The sequence below is a fragment of the Pseudophryne corroboree genome, chromosome 9, assembly GCF_028390025.1.
Source record: "Pseudophryne corroboree isolate aPseCor3 chromosome 9, aPseCor3.hap2, whole genome shotgun sequence".
NCBI lineage: Eukaryota > Metazoa > Chordata > Amphibia > Anura > Myobatrachidae > Pseudophryne > Pseudophryne corroboree.
Genome location: NC_086452.1, coordinates 389,229,579 through 389,256,812, shown reverse-complemented (window position 1 = coordinate 389,256,812; position 27,234 = coordinate 389,229,579). Strand labels below are relative to the sequence as shown.

The 27,234-nt window shown below is 46.3% G+C and overlaps 2 protein-coding genes across 7 annotated transcripts in view; one reads left to right on the top strand and one right to left on the bottom strand.

Annotated features, from left to right (window-relative positions):
* Positions 1–27,234, bottom strand: part of CACNA2D3 (calcium voltage-gated channel auxiliary subunit alpha2delta 3) — a 2,000,770-nt gene that overhangs the window by 349,452 nt on the left and 1,624,084 nt on the right. The window lies entirely within an intron of this gene.
* The window catches only part of LRTM1 (leucine rich repeats and transmembrane domains 1), a 57,654-nt gene continuing 31,972 nt past the window's right edge, over positions 1,553–27,234 (top strand). The window contains exon 1 of the mRNA XM_063940838.1: positions 1,553–2,026. Coding sequence (XP_063796908.1) covers positions 2,020–2,026 — 7 coding nt within the window. The 5' untranslated portion in view covers positions 1,553–2,019. The remainder of the gene's footprint in view (positions 2,027–27,234) is intronic.

The following is a 27,234-nucleotide window of genomic DNA, read 5'->3' as shown; positions in this document are numbered from 1 at the left end:
TGCGTTGGGTATGGGTGACTGGCGACCGGGATCCCGAGGTCAACATACCGATGCCGGAATCCCAGCCGCCAGAATGCCGGCAGGAGGGGGGGGGGGCGCGAGCGCAACTAAGCTCCTTGCGGGCTTGCTGCGCTTGCCACGCTGCGGGCTTGGTGTCGTGGACACCCACGAGTGGGAATAGTTCTCGGACCCCCTGCCGGCAAACTGGTGCCCGGGATCCCGGCATCGGTATCAGGGGCATTTTAAGAGAGGAGGGGACCCGTGTGCAGCCTCCGTCGCTGGCCCCCTCCTCTCTGGAAGCAAGTAGACTCTGGCATACTACCACGGGACTCCGGAATGGTAAGTATATTAAATGGGTGCAGTGTGTGCGATGTGGGCCCCCCTGGACCCAGGGGCACCCCAAACACTGCTTAACATCGCTGTCTGGGACTCACTGGCAGCTGATGTGGCTCCCCTGTATGAATTTTGGACTGCACTGCAACCGCCACTGAAGAATAGATATTTATCTATTTTTTTTAAAAACAAACTTATCTTCATCTCTAGAAAACATAAATATCACATTTTCCTGATTTTTTTAGATAATTATGTTTATTAAATATCCCCCTTGGTCTTTTCTCAAATGCTTGCGGCCATGCCCTATTGGGTATTTTTTAAAGGAAAATCTCATTTTGTTTTAATAAATTTTTTTGGGAGACAGACACTTGTCTTCACAGCATGCAAAAGTGCAACTCATCCCATCACCCCATCCTGCTTGCGGGCCAGTCCCCAAAAATTCAGAACTCAAAAATCAGTTAACATTACTGTCTATGTGAAAGTTACAGGGCCATATTTGCTTGGAAAGACATGGTAGAGCAGCTTTGGTAACTGTGATCTCCACAATGAGTGATCACCTATGGTCTGTACTTGGGTCCCTCACCCACTGCCCACCCACTGGCACAAGTGAACTCAATAATTTCACATGCTGATCTGAGAACATCTTTATTGATGTGTGTTTTCTAAACCAACATGCACAGTGCATTTGTCACGTTAATTTTAGATACACTACAAATAGCATATAACTGACGGGCAGCTGTGCAGTGGAAGCATGACTCTCATCTAAAGATTAACCCTTCCCTTACCAGCTCTCTCTGTAATCCGAGCGCCAACCCCTCGGCTCAAGACATGTGTAGAGCACAGATGAGCTGCTTAGATGTTTAAGTATATATATCAACATCCATACATTGCCCTGGTATGCATCGGAGTGCTCTCTACACAAGTGCCTGCTATATTTATCTGTCAGGGGGTACTTGGAAAGAATCTCTAATCCCATTCTTAAAAAAGGGAGTTTGGGAAAAGAGAGAAAACACTCTGTGTTTTCATATCACCAAATTGTGTCAGCTCAGCAATTGTAATCTTTCGAAGATGTCACAAGGAATGACTTCTGGGTAATGCAAACAAGTTGAACTGTCAAAACCTGTCATTAACATGCAAATGTCAAGTGATACACAAGCAAAAACACACCATACGGCCTCCAATCGTAAGCCTTCAATGACCAGAATACACGTCCACTGTCACCTGATCTAGCTAGCACTGGCATGAGTAATAATTCAGAAGTATTCAGAAATGACACAGGATTAAAAAGCAGCTTAATTGTGTGACCTCGATTTCAGGCAGATTAAGTAAGAGAAAGGGCTAGGTCCGGGGATGAGATTTGCCCGTTACAGCTGTCCACAGTGACATAACAGCCAGTCACTCGCAGGCCTGTTGAGTGAGTGAATGAGACAGTATCTCTTTGATGGTGCCTAGAAAAAGAATATTATGAGGTGGCTTCAAGATGCAAAAATAGCCATTTGTGCTGGTGGCGGGCAACTCACAACAACGCACGTGTGTGCAGGCGGGAAGAAGGAACGCGTCTCAGTGCAATGAAGGTTATTAATGAAGATGGATTGATAAGCAGACAAGTCCGAACTTTCCCAGTGTTTTTCTTTCTGCTATTCATGCTTGAGAAAACCTGGTAACAGGGCGACAACGCAGTCAGCAATGAAAGGTGAGAAAAAAAACACAAAAAAATAATCAGTCCTGGTGTTAACATTTCTCAACCCTACAGCAATTTCCTACAACTTTCCCTGAGATCCAAAAGATAATTCTCCCCAGAGCCCCCAGCCAGAGCTCCTCATAAAATATGTATATCGTTCCTTGCAAACATTTTGTCATATGTATAGACATCTGTAAAGGTTAGGGAGAAACATGTGCACATGCCTGTGTGTATAAAAGCATAGTGTATGTACTGTAAATATGTTTTGTGTGTTTATGCATCGTATATCGTTATATTGATTATTAAACTTTCATTCTATTTTACAAAAATGTATATATGACATATATAATTATATATGGGCAAAGAAAATACGAGAGCAAAATGTGCATACAATGTGTTGTCTAGGGCAGGTATAGCAGAAGGAAAGATTTGTAGAATACTGAAGATGAGTGAGTGTAGAATAAAATAGGGTTCCATCAGACAGAAGGTAACTTTGTCATAAGTATGCATCTTAATGGATTACTTAGAATAGGTGAAGTTTGTAAACACCTTCATTAGGTTCTACTGTTACCCTGGGTAATGTCCATTGTCACCCAGGGACATATTTAGTGTTTATAAGTCAAAATTATTTTATATTTGAAATAAAAATGTGGAAAAACCGCAGGCTGCGCAAAAAAATGCTACATAATTAGACCTTTTTGCAAATTAGGCAGTAAAAACACAGGTCCGGGAAGCATCCTGTGTTTTTGCCTGAAAATAGATATTTTTTCAGGTGAAAATAATGAGGGTAATTCTATAGCCCCCCAAAAATTGGCGAACAATTAAAGGAAAAATGGCGAAAAAAATTGCGCCTGAAAAAATTATGGCCAATTGATTTCCTATTATTATATACATGTGTATAGAAAGGTTTATATAGGTGAAAACACGGAACTAGTATCAAGATAATTAATCACTGTTAAGTATCCATTTAATCAATAAACTTAAAATAACAATCTATGTATTCTATTAGTCATGTGTGACAGTGGTAAAGTGAAATCTTTACCAGACGGGGGCTTTAATTATCTTTATTATCTTTTGTCTATTCCTTAACAAACATCAGTCTTTAAGATCTCTAATTTGTACTTCCCATTCTTCCGATCCATAAAAAAAATAAAAATATTGGAGGTGAAACTAGAGATGAGCGGGTTCGGTTTCTCTGAATCCGAACCCGCACGAACTTCATGTTTTTTTTCACGGGTCCGAGCGACTCGGATCTTCCCGCCTTGCTCGGTTAACCCGAGCGCGCCCGAACGTCATCATGACGCTGTCGGATTCTCGCGAGGCTCGGATTCTATCGCGAGACTCGGATTCTATATAAGGAGCCGCGCGTCGCCGCCATTTTCACACGTGCATTGAGATTGATAGGGAGAGGACGTGGCTGGCGTCCTCTCCATTTAGATTAGAAGAGAGAGAGAGAGAGATTGACCTGATTTACTGGAGATTAGGAGTACTGTAGAACTGTGTAGAGAGTGCAGAGTTTACTAGTGACTGACCACAGTGACCACCAGACAGTGCAGTTTTATTTAATATATCCGTTCTCTGCCTGAAAAAAACGATACACAGTGACTCAGTCACATACCATATCTGTGTGCACTGCTCAGCCCAGTGTGCTGCATCATCTATGTATATATCTGACTGTGCTCAGCTCACACATCTTATAATTGTGGGGGAGACTGGGGAGCACTGCAGTGCCAGTTATAGGTTATAGCAGGAGCCAGGAGTACATATTATTATTAAAATTAAACAGTGCACACTTTTGCTGCAGGAGTGCCACTGCCAGTGTGACTGACCAGTGACCTGACCACACTGACCACCAGTATAGTTAGTAGTATAGTATACTATATTGTGATTGCCTGAAAAAGTTAAACACTCGTATCTGACTGTGCTCAGCTCACACATCTTATAATTGTGGGGGAGACTGGGGAGCACTGCAGTGCCAGTTATAGGTTATAACAGGAGCCAGGAGTACATATTATTATTAAAATTAAACAGTGCACACTTTTGCTGCAGGAGTGCCACTGCCAGTGTGACTGACCAGTGACCTGACCACACTGACCACCAGTATAGTTAGTAGTATAGTATACTATATTGTGATTGCCTGAAAAAGTTAAACACTCGTCGTGTGACTTCACTTGTGTGGTGTTTTTTTTTTTTATTCTATAAAAAACTCATTCTGCTGACAGACAGTGTCCAGCAGGTCCGTCATTATATAATATATACCTGTTCGGCTGCAGTAGTGATATATATATATTTTTTATATCATTATTTATCATCCAGTCGCAGCAGACACAGTACGGTAGTTCACGGCTGTAGCTACCTCTGTGTCGGCACTCGGCAGTCCGTCCATAATTGTATACCACCTACCCGTGGTTTTTTTTTCTTTCTTCTTTATACAAACATACTACTACTACATCTCTTTATCAACCAGTCTATATTAGCAGCAGACACAGTACAGTACGGTAGTCCACGGCTGTAGCTACCTCTGTGTCGGCACTCGGCAGTCCGTCCATAATTGTATACCACCTACCCGTGGTTTTTTTTTCTTTCTTCTTTATACATACATACTACTACTACTACATCTCTTTATCAACCAGTCTATATTAGCAGCAGGCACAGTACAGTACGGTAGTCCACGGCTGTAGCTACCTCTGTGTCGGCACTGGGCAGTCCGTCCATAATTGTATACCACCTACCCGTGGTTTTTTTTTCTTTCTTCTTTATACATACATACTACTACTACATCTCTTTATCAACCAGTCTATATTAGCAGCAGACACAGTACGGTAGTCCACGGCTGTAGCTACCTCTGTGTCGGCACTGGGCAGTCCGTCCATAATTGTATACCACCTACCCGTGTTTTTTTTTTCTTTCTTCTTTATACATACATACTACTACTACTACATCTCTTTATCAACCAGTCTATATTAGCAGCAGACACAGTACAGTACGGTAGTCCACGGCTGTAGCTACCTCTGTGTCGGCACTGGGCAGTCCGTCCATAATTGTATACCACCTACCCGTGGTTTTTTTTTCTTTCTTCTTTATACATACATACTACTACTACTACATCTCTTTATCAACCAGTCTATATTAGCAGCAGACACAGTACAGTACGGTAGTCCACGGCTGTAGCTACCTCTGTGTCGGCACTGGGCAGTCCGTCCATAATTGTATACCACCTACCCGTGGTTTTTTTTTCTTTCTTCTTTATACATACATACTACTACTACTACATCTCTTTATCAACCAGTCTATATTAGCAGCAGACACAGTACAGTACGGTAGTCCACGGCTGTAGCTACCTCTGTGTCGGCACTGGGCAGTCCGTCCATAATTGTATACCACCTACCCGTGGTTTTTTTTTCTTTCTTCTTTATACATACATACTACTACTACATCTCTTTATCAACCAGTCTATATTAGCAGCAGACACAGTACAGTACGGTAGTCCACGGCTGTAGCTACCTCTGTGTCGGCACTCAGCAGTCCATCCATAATTGTATACTAGTATCCATCCATCTCCATTGTTTACCTGAGGTGCCTTTTAGTTGTGCCTATTAAAATATGGAGAACAAAAATGTTGAGGTTTCAAAATTAGGGAAAGATCAAGATCCACTTCCACCTCGTGCTGAAGCTGCTGCCACTAGTCATGGCCGAGACGATGAAATGCCAGCAACATCGTCTGCCAAGGCCGATGCCCAATGTCATAGTACAGAGCATGTCAAATCCAAAACACCAAATATCAGTAAAAAAAGGACTCCAAAACCTAAAATAAAATTGTCGGAGGAGAAGCGTAAACTTGCCAATATGCCATTTACCACACGGAGTGGCAAGGAACGGCTGAGGCCCTGGCCTATGTTCATGGCTAGTGGTTCAGCTTCACATGAGGATGGAGGCACTCAGCCTCTCGCTAGAAAAATGAAAAGACTCAAGCTGGCAAAAGCAGTAGCACCGCAAAGAACTGTGCGTTCTTCGAAATCCCAAATCCACAAGGAGAGTCCAATTGTGTCGGTTGCGATGCCTGACCTTCCCAACACTGGACGTGAAGAGCATGCGCCTTCCACCATTTGCACGCCCCCTGCAAGTGCTGGAAGGAGCACCCGCAGTCCAGTTCCTGATAGTCAGATTGAAGATGTCAGTGTTGAAGTACACCAGGATGAGGAGGATATGGGTGTTGCTGGCGCTGGGGAGGAAATTGACCAGGAGGATTCTGATGGTGAGGTGGTTTGTTTAAGTCAGGCACCCGGGGAGACACCTGTTGTCCGTGGGAGGAATAGGGCCGTTGACATGCCTGGTGAAAATACCAAAAAAATCAGCTCTTCGGTGTGGAAGTATTTCACCAGAAATGCGGACAACAGGTGTCAAGCCGTGTGTTCCCTTTGTCAAGCTGTAATAAGTAGGGGTAAGGACGTTAACCACCTCGGAACATCCTCCCTTATACGTCACCTGCAGCGCATTCATAATAAGTCAGTGACAAGTTCAAAAACTTGGGCCGACAGCGGAAGCAGTCCACTGACCAGTAAATCCCTTCCTCTTGTAACCAAGCTCACGCAAACCACCCCACCAACTCCCTCAGTGTCAATTTCCTCCTTCCCCAGGAATGCCAATAGTCCTGCAGGCCATGTCACTGGCAATTCTGACGAGTCCTCTCCTGCCTGGGATTCCTCCGATGCATCCTTGCGTGTAACGCCTACTGCTGCTGGCGCTGCTGTTGTTGCTGCTGGGAGTCGATGGTCATCCCAGAGGGGAAGTCGTAAGCCCACTTGTACTACTTCCAGTAAGCAATTGACTGTCCAACAGTCCTTTGCGAGGAAGATGAAATATCACAGCAGTCATCCTGTTGCAAAGCGGATAACTGAGTCCTTGACAACTATGTTGGTGTTAGACGTGCGTCCGGTATCCGCCGTTAGTTCACAGGGAACTAGATAATTTATTGAGGCAGTGTGCCCCCGTTACCAAATACCATCTAGGTTCCACTTCTGTAGGCAGGCGATACCGAGAATGTACACGGACGTCAGAAAAAGACTCACCAGTGTCCTAAAAAATGCAGTTGTACCCAATGTCCACTTAACCACGGACATGTGGACAAGTGGAGCAGGGCAGGGTCAGGACTATATGACTGTGACAGCCCACTGGGTAGATGTATGGACTCCCGCCGCAAGAACAGCAGCGGCGGCACCAGTAGCAGCATCTCGCAAACGCCAACTCTTTCCTAGGCAGGCTACGCTTTGTATCACCGCTTTCCAGAATACGCACACAGCTGAAAACCTCTTACGGCAACTGAGGAAGATCATCGCAGAATGGCTTACCCCAATTGGACTCTCCTGTGGATTTGTGGCATCGGACAACGCCAGCAATATTGTGTGTGCATTAAATATGGGCAAATTCCAGCACGTCCCATGTTTTGCACATACCTTGAATTTGGTGGTGCAGAATTTTTTAAAAAACGACAGGGGCGTGCAAGAGATGCTGTCGGTGGCCAGAAGAATTGCGGGACACTTTCGGCGTACAGGCACCATGTACAGAAGACTGGAGCACCACCAAAAACTACTGAACCTGCCCTGCCATCATCTGAAGCAAGAAGTGGTAACGAGGTGGAATTCAACCCTCTATATGCTTCAGAGGTTGGAGGAGCAGCAAAAGGCCATTCAAGCCTATACAATTGAGCACGATATAGGAGGTGGAATGCACCTGTCTCAAGTGCAGTGGAGAATGATTTCAACGTTGTGCAAGGTTCTGATGCCCTTTGAACTTGCCACACGTGAAGTCAGTTCAGACACTGCCAGCCTGAGTCAGGTCATTCCCCTCATAAGGCTTTTGCAGAAGAAGCTGGAGACATTGAAGGAGGAGCTAACACGGAGCGATTCCGCTAGGCATGTGGGACTTGTGGATGGAGCCCTTAATTCGCTTAACAAGGATTCACGGGTGGTCAATCTGTTGAAATCAGAGCACTACATTTTGGCCACCGTGCTCGATCCTAGATTTAAAACCTACCTTGGATCTCTCTTTCCGGCAGACACAAGTCTGCTGGGGTTGAAAGACCTGCTGGTGAGAAAATTGTCAAGTCAAGCGGAACGCGACCTGTCAACATCTCCTCCTTCACATTCTCCCGCAACTGGGGGTGCGAGGAAAAGGCTCAGAATTCCGAGCCCACCCGCTGGCGGTGATGCAGGGCAGTCTGGAGCGACTGCTGATGCTGACATCTGGTCCGGACTGAAGGACCTGACAACGATTACGGACATGTCGTCTACTGTCACTGCATATGATTCTCTCAACATTGAAAGAATGGTGGAGGATTATATGAGTGACCGCATCCAAGTAGGCACGTCACACAGTCCGTACTTATACTGGCAGGAAAAAGAGGCAATTTGGAGGCCCTTGCACAAACTGGCTTTATTCTACCTAAGTTGCCCTCCCACAAGTGTGTACTCCGAAAGAGTGTTTAGTGCCGCCGCTCACCTTGTCAGCAATCGGCGTACGAGGTTACATCCAGAAAATGTGGAGAAGATGATGTTCGTTAAAATGAATTATAATCAATTCCTCCGCGGAGACATTGACCAGCAGCAATTGCCTCCACAAAGTACACAGGGAGCTGAGATGGTGGATTCCAGTGGGGACGAATTGATAATCTGTGAGGAGGGGGATGTACACGGTGATATATCGGAGGATGATGATGAGGTGGACATCTTGCCTCTGTAGAGCCAGTTTGTGCAAGGAGAGATTAATTGCTTCTTTTTTGAGGGGGGTCCAAACCAGCCCGTCATATCAGTCACAGTCGTGTGGCAGACCCTGTCACTGAAATGATGGGTTGGTTAAAGTGTGCATGTCCTGTTTTGTTTATACAACATAAGGGTGGGTGGGAGGGCCCAAGGACAATTCCATCTTGCACCTCTTTTTTCTTTTCTTTTTCTTTGCGTCATGTGCTGTTTGGGGAGGGTTTTTTGGAAGGGACATCCTGCGTGACACTGCAGTGCCACTCCTAAATGGGCCCGGTGTTTGTGTCGGCCACTAGGGTCGCTTATCTTACTCACACAGTCAGCTACCTCATTGCGCCTCTTTTTTTCTTTGCGTCATGTGCTGTTTGGGGAGTGTTTTTTGGAAGGGCCATCCTGCGTGACACTGCAGTGCCACTCCTAGATGGGCCCGGTGTTTGTGTCGGCCACTAGGGTCGCTAATCTTACTCACACAGCTACCTCATTGCGCCTCTTTTTTTCTTTGCGTCATGTGCTGTTTGGGGAGGGTTTTTTGGAAGGGACATCCTGCGTGACACTGCAGTGCCACTCCTAAATGGGCCCGGTGTTTGTGTCGGCCACTAGGGTCGCTAATCTTACTCACACAGCTACCTCATTGCGCCTCTTTTTTTCTTTGCGTCATGTGCTGTTTGGGGAGGGTTTTTTGGAAGGGACATCCTGCGTGACACTGCAGTGCCACTCCTAGATGGGCCAGGTGTTTGTGTCGGCCACTAGGGTCGCTTAGCTTAGTCATCCAGCGACCTCGGTGCAAATTTTAGGACTAAAAATAATATTGTGAGGTGTGAGGTATTCAGAATAGACTGAAAATGAGTGGAAATTATGGTTTTTGAGGTTAATAATAATATGGGATCAAAATGACCCCCAAATTCTATGATTTAAGCTGTTTTTTAGGGTTTTTTGAAAAAAACACCCGAATCCAAAACACACCCGAATCCGACAAAAAAAATTCGGTGAGGTTTTGCCAAAACGCGGTCGAACCCAAAACACGGCCGCGGAACCGAACCCAAAACCAAAACACAAAACCCGAAAAATTTCAGGCGCTCATCTCTAGGTGAAACATCACCTTTGCTCACAGGCTGAAATATTTGAACAATGGGGTATTTTCTTAACAGAAGTCACTGATATAATCACTTTTATGGACCTTTCGGTCTAGGTCACAACTTAAGGTATTAAATATCACGTTGTGATCTTGTGACCTCATTTATCATTTTCACAATTTCACCTGACAAATGTTTTAACAGCAGATAAAGGACAAGTTCAAGTACTGAGAAAGCAAAGTTGGCTCCCAGATAAAGACATTTTGCTGACACAGATCATGAATGAACGCTAGAAAATTCTGCTTTAATTAAATGTCCTGCAGAATAACTGAATGTGACAGACCTTGGGCTGACTTTCTCCAGCGCTCTCAGAAAGCAATTTCTTTTTTCTTTTTTTCTTTTTTTACATTATATGAGTTAACAAACTGACACAGAAGTATAAAAGTTTCCCTACCAGCACAAATTTCGGGTAAATGGGAGAGTTTTTTTTTTAGAAAGGGTGATATTGCCTATAGCAACCAATCAGATTCTTCCAATTATCTTTTAGAAGCAGCTAGATAAATGTTAAGTAGAATCTGATTGGTTGCTATGAGCAACATCATCAGTTCTAAAACAAACCTCCCAACTTAGTAAATGTACCCCTTGTGTTGTAAATCCAATAGATGTGTAAAAACAGAACTATACAAGTGTTTTGTTTTAATATAAGGTTAATGGTAAAAGGCAATGTTATTCTGAAAGCATACAGAGTTGACTTAAAACAAAAAGCAAGTGGGTGGATTAACAGTGCTGTGCTTGATATGCAGGTGATCAAACAAGGGTATAAAACAAGAGTAAGACTGCATTGAAAAGCATTGTGCACATGTCACTATGTAAAATACTGTGTCGCTCGGCAGGCTGCCTGTCAATCAGGAATCTTATGTCCTCTAGTGCTTGCCAGCCACGATGATCACTGCAGTGAAGCATTTAACAGCATGTATGCACACTTGTGACAGATGAAACCATTATGGTTCCAAGTTCCTTTTTCTCTGACGTCCTAGTAGATGCTGGGTACTCCGTAAGGACCATGGGGAATAGACGGGCTCCGCAGGAGACTGGGCACTCTTAAAAGAAAGATTAGGTACTATATCTGGTGTGCACTGGCTCCTCCCTCTATGCCCCTCCTCCAGACCTCAGTTAGAATCTGTGCCCGGCCAGAGCTGGATGCACCTAGTGGGCTCTCCTGAGCTTACTAGAAAAGAAAGTATTTGTTAGGTTTTTTATTTTCAGTGAGATCTGCTGGCAACAGACTCACTGCTACGAGGGACTGAGGGGAGAGAAGCAAACCTACCTGCTTGCAGCTAGCTTGTGCTTCTAAGGCTACTGGACACCATTAGCTCCAGAGGGATCGAAAACAGGGCCCGACCTCAATCGTCCGTTCCCGGAGCCCGCCGCCGTCCCCCTTGTAGAGCCAGAAGACGGAAGATTCCAGGAGAAAATCGGCGGCTGAAGACTCCGGTCTTCAATAAGGTAGCGCACAGCACTGCAGCTGTGCGCCATTGCTCCCACAGCACACCACACGCTCCGGTCACTGGTGGGTGCAGGGCGCTGGGGGGGGGGGGGGGGCACCCTGGGCTGCAATATGTATACCTTTGTTGGCAAAATGCACATAATACAGTTATAAACTGTATATGTGCCTAATCCCCCGCCATAAATATTATTAAAAAAGCGGGAGAAACCCGCCGCTGAAGGGGCGGGGCTATCTTCCTCAGCACAGCCAGCGCCATTTTCTCTTTACAGCTCCGCTGGAAGGACGCTCCCCAGGCTCTCCCCTGCAGTATACACTACGAGAAGGGTAAAAAAGAGAGGGGGGGCACATAAATTTTGGCGCAAAAGGTGATATAAGCAGCTATTGGGGGAAAATTCACTTTGTATTAGTGTAAATCCCTCTGTTATATAGCGCTCTGGTGTGTGCTGGCATACTCTCTCTCTGTCTCCCCAAAGGACTTTGTGGGGTCCTGTCCTCAGTCAGAGCATTCCCTGTGTGTGTGTGCGGTGTGTCGGTATGGCTGTGTCGACATGTTTGATGAGGACGCTTACGTGGAGGCGGAGCAGGAGCCGATAAGTGTGATGTCGCCCCCTGCGGGGCCGACACCAGAGTGGAAGGATATGTGGAAGGTATTAACCGACAGTGTCAACTCCTTGCATAAAAGGTTCGATGACGTAACAGCTTTGGGACAGCCGGCATCTCAGCCCGCGCCTGCCCAAGCGTCTCAGAGGCCATCAGGGGCTCAAAAACGCCCGCTACCTCAGATGGCAGACACAGATGTCGACACGGAGTCTGACTCCAGTGTCGACGAGGATGAGACAAATGTACAATCCACAAGGGCCATCCGATGCATGATTACGGCAATGAAAAATGTGTTGCACATTTCTGACATTAACCCGGTTACCACTAAAAAGGGTATTATGTTTGGGGAGAAAAAGCAGCCAGTGACTTTTCCCCCATCTGATGAATTAAATGAATTGTGTGAAGAAGCGTGGTGTTCCCCAGATAAGAAATTAGTGATTTCTAAGAGGTTACTAATGGGCGTACCCTTTCCCGCCAACGGACAGGTTGCGTTGGGAAACATCCCCTAGGGTGGACAAGGCGCTCACATGCTTATCAAAAAAGGTGGCACTGCTGTCTCAGGATACGGACGCCTTAAAGGAGCCTGCAGATAGAAAGCAGGAGGCTATCCTGAAGTCTGTGTATACACACTCAGGTACTATAATGAGACCTGCTATTGCTTCAGCCTGGATGTGTAGTGCTGCAGCAGCATGGTCTGATTCCCTATCAGATAACATTGATTCCCTTGACAGGGATACTATTTTGCTAACCATAGAGCATATTAAAGACGTAGTCTTATATATTAGGGATGCACAGAGGGACATTTGCCGGCTGGCATCTAGAATTAATGCAATGTCCATTTCTGCCAGGAGAGTATTATGGACTCGGCAGTGGACAGGTGATGCTGATTCTAAAAGGCACATGGAAGTTTTGCCTTATAAGGGTGAGAAATTGTTTGGGGACGGTCTCTCGGACCTCGTATCCACAGAAACAGCTGGGAAGTCGACTTTTTTACCTCAGGTTCCCTCCCAGCCTAAGAAAGCACCGTATTATCAAGTACAGTCCTTTCGGCCTCAGAAAGGCAAGCGGGTCAGAGGCGCGTCCTTTCTACCCAGAGGCAGGGGTAGAGGGAAAAAGCTGCACCAGACAGCCAGTTCCCAGGAACAAAAATCCTGCCCTGCTTCCACTAAGTCCACCGCATGACGCTGGGGCTCCACAGGTGGAGCCAGGTGCGGTGGGGGCCCGTCTCCGGAACTTTAGCGACCAGTGGGTTCGCTCACAGATGGATCTCTGGGTTCTACAAGTGGTATCTCAGGGATACAAGCTGGAGTTCGAGACGTCTCCCCCTCGCCGTTACCTCAAATCAGCCTTGCCAGCTACTCCCATGGAAAGGGAGGTAGTACTGGCGGCAATTCACAAGCTGTACCTTCAGCAGGTGATAATCAAAGTTCCCCTCCTTCAACAGGGACGGGGTTACTATTCCACAATGTTTGTGGTACCGAAACCAGATGGTTCGGTAAGACCCATTCTAAATTTGAAATCCTTGAACACTTATATAAGGAAGTTCAAGTTCAAAATGGAATCGCTCAGGGCGGTTATTGCAAGCCTGGAAGAGGGGGATTTTATGGTGTCACTGGACATCAAGGATGCTTACCTACATGTCCCCATTTACCCACCTCACCAGGAGTACCTCAGGTTTGTGGTACAGGACTGCCATTACCAATTCCAGACGTTGTCGTTTGGTCTGTCCACGGCACCGAGGGTATTTACCAAGGTAATGGCCGAAATGATGATACTCCTTCGAAAGAAGGGAGTTATAATTATCCCGTACTTGGACGATCTCCTTATAAAGGCAAGGTCCAAGGAGCAGTTGTTGGTCGGAGTAGCACTATCTCCGGAAGTGCTGCAACAGCACGGCTGGATTCTGAATATCCCAAAGTCGCAGCTGGTTCCTACGACGCGTCTGCTGTTCTTGGGCATGATTCTGGACACAGAACAGAAGAAGGTGTTTCTCCCGGAGGAGAAGGCCAAGGAGTTGTCATCTCTGGTCAGAGACCTCCTGAAACCAAAACAGGTGTCGGTGCATCACTGCACGCGAGTCCTGGGAAAGATGGTAGCTTCTTACGAAGCAATTCCCTTCGGCAGGTTCCATGCAAGGATCTTTCAGTGGGATCTGTTAGACAAGTGGTCCGGATCGCATCTTCAGATGCATCGGCTGATTACCCTGTCCCCGACGGCCAGGGTGTCTCTGCTGTGGTGGCTGCAGAGTGCTCATCTTCTCGAGGGCCGCAGATTCGGCATTCAGGACTGAGTCCTGGTGACCACGGATGCAAGCCTCCGAGGTTGGGGGGCAGTCACTCAGGGAAGAAACTTCCAAGGACAATGGTCGAGTCAGGAGACTTCCCTACACATAAATATTCTGGAACTAAGGGCCATTTACAATGCCCTAAGTGAAGCAGAACCCCTGCTTCAAAACCAGCCGGTGCTGATTCAGTCAGACAACATCACGGCTGTCGCCCATGTAAACCGACAGGGCGGCACAAGAAGCAGGATGGCGATGGCAGAAGCCACAAGGATTCTCCGATGGGCGGACAATCACGTGCTAGCACTGTCAGCAGTGTTCATTCCGGGAGTGGACAACTGGGAAGCAGACTTCCTCAGCAGGCACGACCTCCACCCGGGAGAGTGGGGACTTCATCCAGAAGTCTTCCAGCTGATTGTAAATCGTTGGGAAAGGCCACAGGTGGACATGATGGCGTCCCGCCTCAACAAAAAGCTAAAAAGATATTGCGCCAGGTCAAGGGACCCTCAGGCGATAGCTGTGGACGCTCTAGTGACACTGTGGGTGTACCAGTCGGTTTATGTGTTCCCTCCTCTTCCTCTCATACCAAAGGTACTGAGGATAATAAGAAAGAGAGGAGTAAGAACTATACTCATCGTTCCGGATTGGCCAAGAAGAACTTGGTACCCGGAACTACAAGAAATGATCTCAGAAGACCCTTGGCCTCTGCCGCTCCGACAGGACCTGCTACAGCAGGGGCCCTGTCTGTTCCAAGACTTACCGCGGCTGCGTTTGACGGCATGGCGGTTGAACGCCGGATCCTAATGGAAAAGGGCATTCCGGTTGAAGTCATTCCTACGCTGATAAAAGCTAGGAAGGATGTGACAGCAAAACATTATCACCGCATATGGCGAAAATATGTTGCTTGGTGTGAGGCCATGAAGGCCCCAACAGAGGAATTTCAGCTGGGTCGATTTCTGCACTTCCTACAGTCAGGAGTGACTATGGGCCTAAAATTGGGATCCATTAAAGTCCAGATTTCAGCCCTGTCTATTTTTTTTTTCAAAAAGAACTGGCTTCACTGCCTGAAGTTCAGACGTTTGTTAAGGGAGTGCTGCATATTCAGCCCCCTTTTGTGCCTCCAGTGGCACCTTGGGATCTCAACGTAGTGTTGGATTTCCTAAAATCACATTGGTTTGAGCCACTTCAGACCGTGGAGTTGAAGTATCTCACGTGGAAGGTAGTCACGCTGTTGGCCTTGGCCTCAGCTAGGCGTGTGTCAGAATTGGCGGCTTTGTCCTGTAAAAGCCCATATCTGATTTTCCATATGGACAGGGCAGAATTGAGGACTCGTCCCCAATTTCTCCCAAAGGTGGTATCAGCGTTTCATTTGAACCAACCTATTGTGGTGCCTGCGGCTACTCTGGACTTGGAGGATTCCAAGTTGCTGGACGTAGTCCGGGCCCTGAAAATCTATGTTTCCAGGACGACTAGAGTCAGAAAAACTGACTCGCTGTTTATCCTGCATGCACCCAACAAGATGGGTGCTCCTGCTTCAAAGCAGACTATTGCTCGCTGGATCTGTAGCACGATTCAACTTGCACATTCTTCGGCTGGACTGCCGCATCCTAAATCAGTAAAAGCCCATTCCACGAGGAAGGTGGGCTCTTCTTGGGCGGCTGCCCGAGGGGTCTCGGCTTTACAACTTTGCCGAGCTGCTACTTGGTCGGGATCAAACACTTTTGCAAAGTTCTACAAGTTTGATACCCTGGCTGAGGAGGACCTTGAGTTTGCTCATTCGGTGCTGCAGAGTCATCCGCACTCTCCCGCCCGTTTGGGAGCTTTGGTATAATCCCCATGGTCCTTACGGAGTACCCAGCATCCACTAGGACGTCAGAGAAAATAAGAATTTACTCACCGGTAATTCTATTTCTCGTAGTCCGTAGTGGATGCTGGGAGCCCGTCCCAAGTGCGGACTTTCTGCAATACTTGTATATAGTTATTGCTTAACTATAGGGTTATTGTTCTGAGCCATCTGTTGAATGAGGCTCAGTTGTTGTTCATACTCTTAACTGGGTATAGTTATCACAAGTTGTACGGTGTGATTGGTGTGGCTGGTATGAGTCTTACCCTGGATTCCAAATCCTTTCCTAGTAATGTCAGCTCTTCCGGGCACAGTTTCCCTAACTGAGGTCTGGAGGAGGGGCATAGAGGGAGGAGCAGTGCACACCAGATATAGTACCTAATCTTTCTTTTAAGAGTGCCCAGTCTCCTGGGGAGCCCGTCTATTCCCCATGGTCCTTACGGAGTACCCAGCATCCACTACGGACTACGAGAAATAGAATTACCGGTGAGTAAATTCTTATTTTTTTCTACATAGATACAGAATACAGGTTGAGTCTCCCGTTGACGAAAAGTCTATATCCAAAATAATCCGAAATCCCACATTTTTTGAGCGCGACAAAGAGTGACACCTTTGCTTTCTGATGGTTCAATATACACGAACTTTGCTTCATGCGCCAGAATTATTAAAAATATTGTATAAACTACCTTCAGCTATGTGTATAAGGTGTATATGAAATATAAATGCATTTCATAACAGGGCAGAAATAGTTCCAGAGCCAATCGGGGCAATAATCTGATCGTGAGGTGTAATAATGGCAGAACATCTGGCGGAGGAATGCCAGTCCTTTTAGGAATATTATAAACAGAACAAAGAAAACCCAGGTGGCGCTCAATTACACACACATACAAAATAATAAATATACAGTGCATCCGGAAAGTATTCACAGCGCTTCACTTTTTCCACATTTTGTTATGTTACATCCTTATTCTAAAATGGAATAAATTCATTTTTCCCCTCAAAATTCTACACACAATTCCCCATAATGACAATGTGAAAAAAGTTTTTTTGAGATTTTTGCTAATTTATTTAAAATAAAAAAACTAATAAATCACATGTACATAAGTATTCACAGCCTTTGCCATGAAGCTCATAATTGAGCACAGGTGCATCCTGTTTCCTCTGATGGTCCTTGAGATGTTCCTACAGCTTAATTGGAGTCCACCTGTGGTAAATTCAGTTGATAGGACACGATTTGGAAAGGCACACGCCTGTCTATATAAGGTCCCACACTTGACAGTGCATGTCTGAGCATAAGCCAAGCATGAAGTCAAAGGAATTGTCTGTAGACCTCCGAGACATGATTGTCTCGAGGCACAAATCTGGGGAAGGGTACAGAAAAATATCTGCTGCTTTGAAGGTCTCAATAAGCACAGTGGCCTCCATCATCCGTAAATGGAATAAGTTCGGAAGCACCAAGACTCTTCCTAGAGCTAGCCGGCTGTCTAAACTGAGCGATCGGGGGAGAAGGGCCCTAGTCAGGGAGGTGACCAAGAACCCGATGTTCACTCTGTCAGAGCTACAGCATTCCTCTGTGGAGAGAGGAGAACCTTCCAGAAGGACAACCATCTTTGCAGCAATCCACCAAACAGGCCTGTATGGTAGAGTGGCCAGACGGAAGCCACTCCTTAGTAAAAAGCACAGCCCGCCTAGAGTTTGCCAAAATGCACCTGAAGGACTCTCAAACCATGAGAAACAAAATTCTCTGGTCTGATGAGACAAAGATTGATTTCTTTGGCGTGCATGCCAGGAGTAATGTTTGGAGGAAACCAGGCACCGCTCATCACTAGGCCAATACCATCCCTACAGTGAAGCATGGTGGTGGCAACATCATGCTGTGGGGAAGTTTTTCAGTGGCAGGAACTGGGAGACTAGTCAGAATAGAGGGAAAGATTAATGCAGCAATGTACAGAGACATCCTGGATGAAAACTTGCTCCAGAGCGCTCTTGACCTCAGACTGGGGCGACGGTTCATCTTTCAGCAGGACAACGACCCTAAGCATACAGCCAAGATACCAAAGGAGTGGCTTCAGGACAACTCTGTGAATGTCCTTGAGTGGCTCAGCCAGAGCCCAGACTTGAATCCAACTGAATATCTCTGGAAAGATCTGAAAATGGCTGTGCACCGACGCTTCCCATTCAACCTGATGGAGCTTGAGAGATGCTGCAAAGAGGAATGTACGAAACTGCCCAAAGATAGGTGTGCCAAGCTTGAGGCATCATACTCAAAAAGACTTGAGGCTGTAATTGCTGCCAAAGGTGCATCAACAAAGTATTGAGCAAAGGCTGTGAATACTTATGTACATGTGATTTCTTAGTTTGAGGGGAAAAATGAATTTATTCCATTTTGGAATAAGGCTGTAACATAACAAAATGTGGAAAAAGTGAAGCGTTTGTGAATACTTTCTGGATACAGCATTTTGTTAAAAATAATTGATAATAATGACTCCTGGAAGTCGGACAAGAAACAATTTCATACAACAAATCAGCCCAGGTTAGCTATCAGAGAGATAAGGAATACTAAAAAGAGGCACCTTAATAAAAGTATATATATCAAGAAAGGTCCGCTCGTCACCCTAGTGATTCATATAATGTAGTCATTCATATTTCTCCATGCGTACTAGGAGAATAATGGTAAATATAAGCCACTACCGATATAGCAGTAGAGCAATAAGTATAAACTCCTTTCTCCTAGTCTGCATCGGCAAATTCAATGTGTTTCACTGGTAGTGATGGAAAATAGCTCTTAAGTGCCAGAGAGTAGTACTGTAGGTCAGTGACTTATTATTAAAGTCAAGACTCCTAACGAAGTCCAGTCAGCCTCCAAACAGCCACAGCATGCACAGTAGATAAGCTCAGTCTTGCAATAGGATAAACAGGATGCGGGCAGGATCCCGGCATTCGTGATCCCAGCAGTTGGAATACCGACGGCGGAATTCTGACATAGCTTGGAATGCCAATGCCAGTATCCAGACATTGACTGAAATGCCAGTGCCAGGATCCCGACCACTGGAATCCTGAATGAAGAATGCTAGGACGTTGCAAGGGTTAGGCTGCAGGAAGAGGGGGGTTAGGCACCCCTGGGTAGGCTAGAGTTAGGCTGCGGGAAGAGAGAGTTAGGTTTAGGCTGTGGGTAGTAGAGATTAGGGTTAGGCACCCCTGGGTAGGCTAGAGTTAGGCTGCGGGAAGAGAGAGTTAGGTTTAGGCTGTGGGTAGTAGAAATCAGGGTTAGGCACCACTGGGGAGGTTAGGATTAGGCTGCGAGGGAAGGGGGTTTAGGTTTAGGAGGTTAAGTGGTCAGGATTACCTTAGCTATTACTAGCTGTAGGGATCTTAAGCTCCGGGATGCCGCTAGCGGTATTTGACAGCCGGCATCCCAAGCACCGGGATCCTGTATCCAACCCGGTTAAACAGCTCTCCACCTGTATATAGTGGGATATAGTATTGTCATAGATGAGTGGTTTCTCATGTACCGTAGCTCAATTGGCCCGTCATCAACCCGCCAGGATCAGCAGTGCAGTAAGAGTCTGAATTTCCATGAGCACGCTGGATGGTGAGTATTATTGTCCCACAAGTAGCAAGGGAAAACAGGAGTTACACGTAGTGAGACTGGGTGCACCTGTGTAGTTTCAGTACAGTTTCCGCTGACACCAAAACCTCAATACAGCAGGCAGGCAGGCACAAGTGAGCACTGACAAGGTCCTCTAGATATACTGACAGCTGACCATAGCTCTGTATCCTCACCGCGTTTCTACGCACACAGAGGGTAATTCAGACCTGTTCGCTGCTGCGCGTTTTCGCCCAGCGGGCGATCAGGCACAAACTGCGCATGCACCGCAATGTGCAGGCGCGTCGCACGAGTACAAAGCAGATTACAGCTCAGCGATGGGTTTGTGCGACGGATCCATTTGCATGGGCGATCGCAAGGAGATTGACAGGAAGAGGGCGTTTGTGGGTGTCAACCGACCGTTTTCAGCGAGTGGTTGGAAAAACGCAGGCATATCCATGCGTTAGCATGGAGGGTTCCTGACGTTAATTCTGTCCTGGACAGGCTGATGTGATTGCAGCGACTGAGTAAGTCCTGCTCACCGCAGAGACTGCACAAAATCTGTTTGTACAGCTCTGCTACACATGCGTTCGCACACTTGCACAGCTAAAATACACTCCCCCTGTATCTGATCGCAGGGCTGCAAAAATCGCTTGCTAGCGATCAGGTCTGAATTAGGCCCACAGGGCGGCTTTGTCACGAAGCGGAAGTCATGCGTTTTGTGTTTAGACTTGGGTCCTATCTCCTAAGACATCTCATTAAGGCATGCACATATTCCAAAATATGGAAAAATCTGAAATCCAAAATACTCCTGATCCCAAGCATTTTCGGATATGGGAGACTCAACCTGTACAACTATGTACCTTGCAGAACCTTACAGAAATACATTTGTATATAGACAATGTCTATATAATAATAATAATAATAATAATAACAATTATTATTATTATTATATTAGTACAGTACCCCTTGCCTTGAGAGAGAACTCTAGACCTTCCTCTACAGCAGGAGCAGGCAATTTGTTATGGGAATACATGTCAGCTAGCCACAGGCTAATAGGCATGCTGGTGGGATTAGTTCCGTGCCAGGGCTTGCCTAGTGCTGCTGAATGAAGCACCTCATAAACAGAGAGAAAGAATAACACCTACAGTCATATACTTTGACCCCTGTTGTTGCATACTTGTAGTTCTTAAGGAAATAGATCCCACTGATTTGTAGAATGCTTCTCACACTGCTGTCCTCTACTGTACCCATATCTAGGAAAAGGGTTTTTTCTGTAAATGATCAGTAAATACTGTAGCTATTAGTTGTCCTGCACAAATGTCTGGTGGAGGCAAGTGTAACTGGAGCGAATGGGGAGGTATTGCAGGGAGAACATTGGTCATATTGCCCCATAGACAGCAGCTCTCACCCCTTACATAAAAGTAGGTCAGTGATGTGTTACTGTTATAATTAGCATCTGTCACATTGCCTATTCTGCCCAGATATAAGAAAACATCATCCACAGACAGCAAATAAACATTCTCTCCCACTGGCATTACATCTCTATTATCTCATAGCTACAGTAAGTTCTGAGTGGTATTAGGGACCATGAGGGGCCGCTGGAATGGTGGGATGAGTCTCGCGCCACATTTCTGCTCTCATCCTATAGAGATAAGAAATGAGGTGGATGGTCCTAACAAGAGTCCTCTGCTCGTCTTTAAAGTGTAATTTTTACTCTTTCCTTCATGTGTTTTTATTGGGGCAACTACAACGACATTAGTGTAGAGTATCCCATTCCTAGTCCACTAAGGGCTCACATGAAATACAGTATGTACATGTTTTCTTCATCCATACTATGGTTCGGTATTTTCTATAAATTATTTATTTTAAATAGTCAATAGCAACAAAGTTAACACTGTACAGTACATAAACATAGAAGAAATAAGACTAGTTATATAAGAGAAATTTAAGTTACAATGAAATATGAGATATAATTCAGATAGATTGTACATAATACACTCAGTTTGTATAACCAGGGGATAATCTACAAACAAGAGAAGGGGAGTCCAGCAGCAATAGTAGTAAAACCTGCACCACGGGGAGTGCACTGGGAGTGGCTTCTTATAGGAACTGCTTTCTGTTAATCAAATGCTGGACAAGCAGTGCCAGTTTTCTTCCCCTGGGACTGTCAGTCCTGACTGTGATTAGCATAAAGTGGTTCCAATGTGTAACAACTACCCTGCATACCAAACATTCCTGGTTTGCATAGGCTGCAGCCGTTGGGAGACCTTGGGAGACAGTTGGTGTTGATGTGTGTGTGTGTGTGTGTGTGTGTGTGTGTGTGTGTGTGTGTGTGTGTGTGTGTGTGTGTGTGTGTGTGTGTGTGTGTGTGTAGATATAGAAAACAGGGCAGATGGCCAATGGGTGGGACAAGGAGAGACAGAAACAGGGAGGCATTGTCTTTGGACAATCACAGAGCCCAGACCAGACCAAAAATGTTTCCACTGCCATGGAGATAGTATGTTATTTTTTCCATTCCTGTGACATGCCAAATGTTTAGTATGTAACTTTCAAGTTTCTTTAATTCCTGGCTGAAAATGTTAAAGTTCCCACATTTAACTAGTAATGATTAATGTCACATTTGGTGCCATCTGTAATAAAAGGAGATTTATGGTAGACTTACCATTGTTAAATATCTTTCTGTGAGTTACACTGGATTCCACAGGGAATAACATCGGGGTGTACAGTTGGATCTTGATCCGAGGCACCAACAGGCTAAAGCTTTGACTGTTCCCAGGATGCACTGCACCACCTCCTCTATAGCCCCGCCTTCAGGCACTGGAGCTCAGTTTTGTTAACCAGTCCAATGCAGTAGCAGGTAAGAGAGATGGTAGATGTTAGTCACATAGAACCACATACAAACTCAAAGAAGCTAAGTGTGTCAGGATGGGCGCCCTGTGGAATCCAGTGTGCCTCGCAGAAAGAGATTTAACAATGGTAAGTCTACCATAAATCTCCTTTTCTGCAGTGGGGTACACTGCTATTCCACAGGGAATAACATCGGGGATGTCCTAAAGCAGTTCTTCAAGGGAGGGGACGCACTGTAGCAGGCACAAGAACCTGGCGTCCAAAGGATGCATCCTGGGAGACGGAAGTATCAAAGGCATAGAACCTGATGAATGTGTTCACTGAGGACCACGTAGCCGCCTTGCACAATTGTTCCGCGGATATGCCACGGCGAGCCACCCAAGAAGGTCCAATGGACCGAGTAGAATTGGCCTTGATAGCAGCAGGAGCTGAGAGCCCAGCCTGCGCATAAGCTTCTGCAATCACCATTCTAATCCATCTGGCCAAGGTTTGCTTATTCGCAGGCCAGCCACGTTTCTAAAAAACAAAAAGTACAAAAAGGGAATCTGACCTCCTGATAGAGGCAGTCCTTTCCACATAAATACGGAGAGCCCGTACCACGTCCAAAGATCTTTCTTTGGAGGACAATCCAGAAGAGATGTAGGCCGGAACCACAATCTCCTGGTTAAGGTGAAAAGATGATACCACCTTAGGTAAATAACCAGGGCGAGTTCGAAAAAACTGCCCGGACACGATGAAAAATCAGAAAGGGTGAACGACAGGACAAAGGACCGAAGTTCGACACCCTTCTAGCAGAGGCAATAGCCAACAGAAACACGACCTTAAGCGTAAGGCATTTAAGGTCCACAGACTCAAGAGGTTCAAATGGAGACTCTTGCAGGGCATTTAAGATGACAGACAGATCCTATGTAGCCATAGGAGGGACATATGGAGGCTGAATTCTTAGAACACCCTGAGTGAAAGCGTGAACGTCAGGAGAGACGCAATTTTACTCTGAAACCACACCGACAAGGCAGATATATGAACCTTGAGGGAGGCCAGATGAAGGCCCAAGTCTAGGCCTCATTGTAGAAAAGCCAAAAGTCTGGAAGTTTTGAAAGTATATGCATCATAACTCTTAGCAGCACACCATGCGAAGTAAGAATTCCAGACCCTGTAATAAATCCGAGCTGAAGCTGGTTTACGGGCTTTCAACATAGTTTGAATGACCACCTCAGAGAATAATTTTGCTCTCAGGAGTGATGCTTCAAGAGTCACGCTGTCAAAGCCAGTCTGGCCAGGTCCGGGTAGACAATAGTGCCCTGAACGAGGAGGTTTGGGTGTTGAGGGAGTAGAAGAGGATGCTCTATCGAGAGACCCTGCAGGTCTGAGAACCAATGCAGTCTGGGTCACGCTGGAGTGATTAGAAGTAGTATTCCTCCTTCTTGCTTGAACTTCCTTATTACCCTGGGCAGGAATGATACTGGAGGGAACACATATGGCAGCCGAAAGTTCCATGGAATTGCCAGTGCGCCCACGAACGCTGCTTGAGGATCCCTTGTCCTTGCTCCAAAGACCGGAACCTTGTGATTGTGTCGAGATGCCATCAGATCTACATCTGGTAGGCCCCACTTGTCCACTAGGAGTTGAAAGAGTTCTGGATGAAGGCTCCACACTCCGGTGTGAAACGTCCTGATGACTGAGGAAGTCCTCTTCCCAGTTGAGGACTCCTGGAATGAACACTGCCGATATAGCTGGCAGATGGCGTTCCACCCCTTGGAGGATTTTTGACACTTCCATCATTGCCATGCGGCTTCGAGTGCCGCCTTGATGATTTATGTACACCACCATGGTGGCGTTGTCTGATTATACTTGAACAGGCCTGTTCTGTACTAAAGGCAGGGCCAGTGTCAACGCATTGAACACTGCCCGCAATTTCAGAATGTTTATCGGGAGGAGAGATTCCTCCCTGGTCCACCGACCCTGGAGAAAGTGTTGCTCCAACACCATGCCCCAACCTCGCAGACTGGCGTCCGTTGTCAGGAGGACCCAGTTGGAGATCCAGAAGGGACGGCCCCTGCTCACTGTTGGTCCTGTAGCCACCAGCTCAGTGACAAACGAACCTCCGGAGTCAAGGAGATCATTTGAGACCTGATCCAGTGAGGCAGGCCATCCCACTTGGAAAGGATTAACCTCTGCAGAGAGCGGGAATGAAATTGAGCGTACTCTACCATGTCGAATGCCGACACCATGAGGCCTAGTACTTGCATCACCGAGTGTACTGACACTCTCTGGAGAGAGAGGAAGTATCTGATCGTGCCCTGAAGTTTCAGGACCTTTTCTGGAGACAAGAACAATCGTTGGTTGTGTGTGTCCAACAATGCCCCCAGGTACACCATGCTCTGAGCAGGGACCAGCGAGGACTTCTTCCAGTTGATGAGCCACCTGTGGGCTTGTAGGAATTGGACCGTCAGTTCCAGATGACTGAGGAGAACATCTGGGCAGTTCACCAGGATCAGCAAGTCATCCAGATAAGGCATGATCCTGACACTCTGACGGCGGAGAAGAACCGTCATGACTGCCATGACATTGGTGAAGATCCGAGGAGCCATGGTCAGTCCGAAAGGCAAGGCCTCGAATTGATAATGTAGGTTGCCAATAGCAAACCACAGATATTGCTGATGCGACATGGCAATAGGAATGTGCAGGTAAGCATCCTGTATGTTCAGGGATACCATATAGTCCTTGGGTTCCATGGCCAGTACAACAGAACGCAGAGTTTCTATATGGAATTTGGATACCCTCACAAATTTGTTCATTTGAGTTTGAGTATAGGCCGGGAGAACCCATTTGGTTTTGGGACTAGAAACAGGGTCGAATAGTAGCCCCTGCCTCTTTGAGACAGAGGTACCGGCACAATCACTCCAGCATCTAGGAGAGATTGTACAACCAAGTGTAAAGTCTGTGCTTTCAGCGGATCCGAAGGGATAACCGTCGAGCAGAACTTGTGAGGGGGAGATCTCTTGAAGGAGATCGCATACCCATGAGAGACAACTTCCGGCACGCAGGTGTCAGAAGTGTTTTTTAACCAGAAGCCGGCCTCCCACCCTAGGGTCCCCCAGGGGGAGGCCTGTCCCGTCATGCCGCAGGCTTATCCTGTTTGTAAGCAGGCTGATGAGCAGCCCAAGATTGCTTAGACTTGGGCTTGGTGGTTTTGGAAGTACGAGCCTTTCTCGGGTACAACTGACCATTTGCTTTACCTGGAGGTCGAAAGGAACGAAAACTGGTACTCTTAGCCTTCGGAGCAGCAGGATTAATACTTGGGAGAAATACAGTCTTAGCTGTTGCCAAGTCAGTCAGGATCTTGTTCAGATGCTCCCCAAATAGTATGTCTCCCTTAAAAGGGAGTACCTCCAAGGTCTTTTTGGAGTCCAGGTCCACTTTCCAGGACCTTAACCACAAAATCTGGTGACCCAGGATAGACGTAGTAGACGCCTTGGTCGCCATTACACCTGCATCAGAGGCCGCCTCCTGAATATAGTAAGAGGCTGTGGTAATATACGACAGATATTGTCTGGCATTGTCAGAAAAATTTAGAGGTAGCTCATCCTCAATTGCCTGAACCCATACTTTAATAGCCTTTGCAGCCCAAGAGGCTGCCATAGTGGGTCTATGCACAGCACCGGTAAGTGTGTAAATAGACTTCAGGCATCCCTCCACGCGCTTATCCGTTGATTCCTTCAGTGAGGTGACAGTGGTAACAGGCAGAGTAGAAAATACCACCAGACGGGCGACATGAGAGTCCACCGGCGGTAGAGTTTCCCACTTGTTACTCAACTCCGCAGGGATAGGGAAACGAGCTAGCATCCTTTTGGATAGGGAAAATTTCTTCCCTGGAGATGACCAGGATTCCTGATGTATGTCAATTAAAAGGTCAGAATGCGGTAAAACTACTCTAGCAACCATCTGATGTTTACACTTATCAGGTTTCTTAGACGTAGCGGGGGGCTCAATATCATCTTCAATCTGGAGAATCAGCTTGATAGCCTCCACTAGGTCAGGAACATCAACTTGAGTTGTAGATTCCTCATCAGAAGCAACTGTATCAGTGTCTGACGGATCAGTATAATCTCCATCCTCATCAGAAGAATCATCCGAAATATTAGTGTATTGTGAGGAAGAAATGGCCCGTTTGGATGACTCCTTGGCCCCAGCAGGGCGAGGGGAAGGTTTTTGTTGGCTGCAATGGCACAGGAGGTCCCACAGGGGACGTAAGCCGCGTTACAAGCGTCGTCGGCATATTTGAAAAAACAGCCCAACGTGGGTCTTGATTTGCCACAGGTGCTGCAGACTGACTGGAAGGTGCTGGGCACGCAGTACCTGAACCCTCAGCTGAAACCTTTTCCTAAGTCAAATCCATGGCGCCAGTACTGCATGATGCAGGAGCGTCTGCGGATTTCCCGCCCTGTGTAGCAGACATTATTGGGAATGTAGCCTTAGGGAGCAACAGTACAATATAACCAGACAAATACAATATCTGCAAAAAAAAAAACTGTGTTATGTGCAAAGCACAAAACAGAGGATTTAAGCGGTGTGAGGTGACTGAAACACACAGTGAAAAATACAAAACAGTATATCCTGTGGAACAATATATTTTAAATGAGACCCTGACGCACTTAGCCCCCCAGGGTACAGAATATAGTGATAGCAATACATGTGATACACAGAATAGAATCCACACAGCAG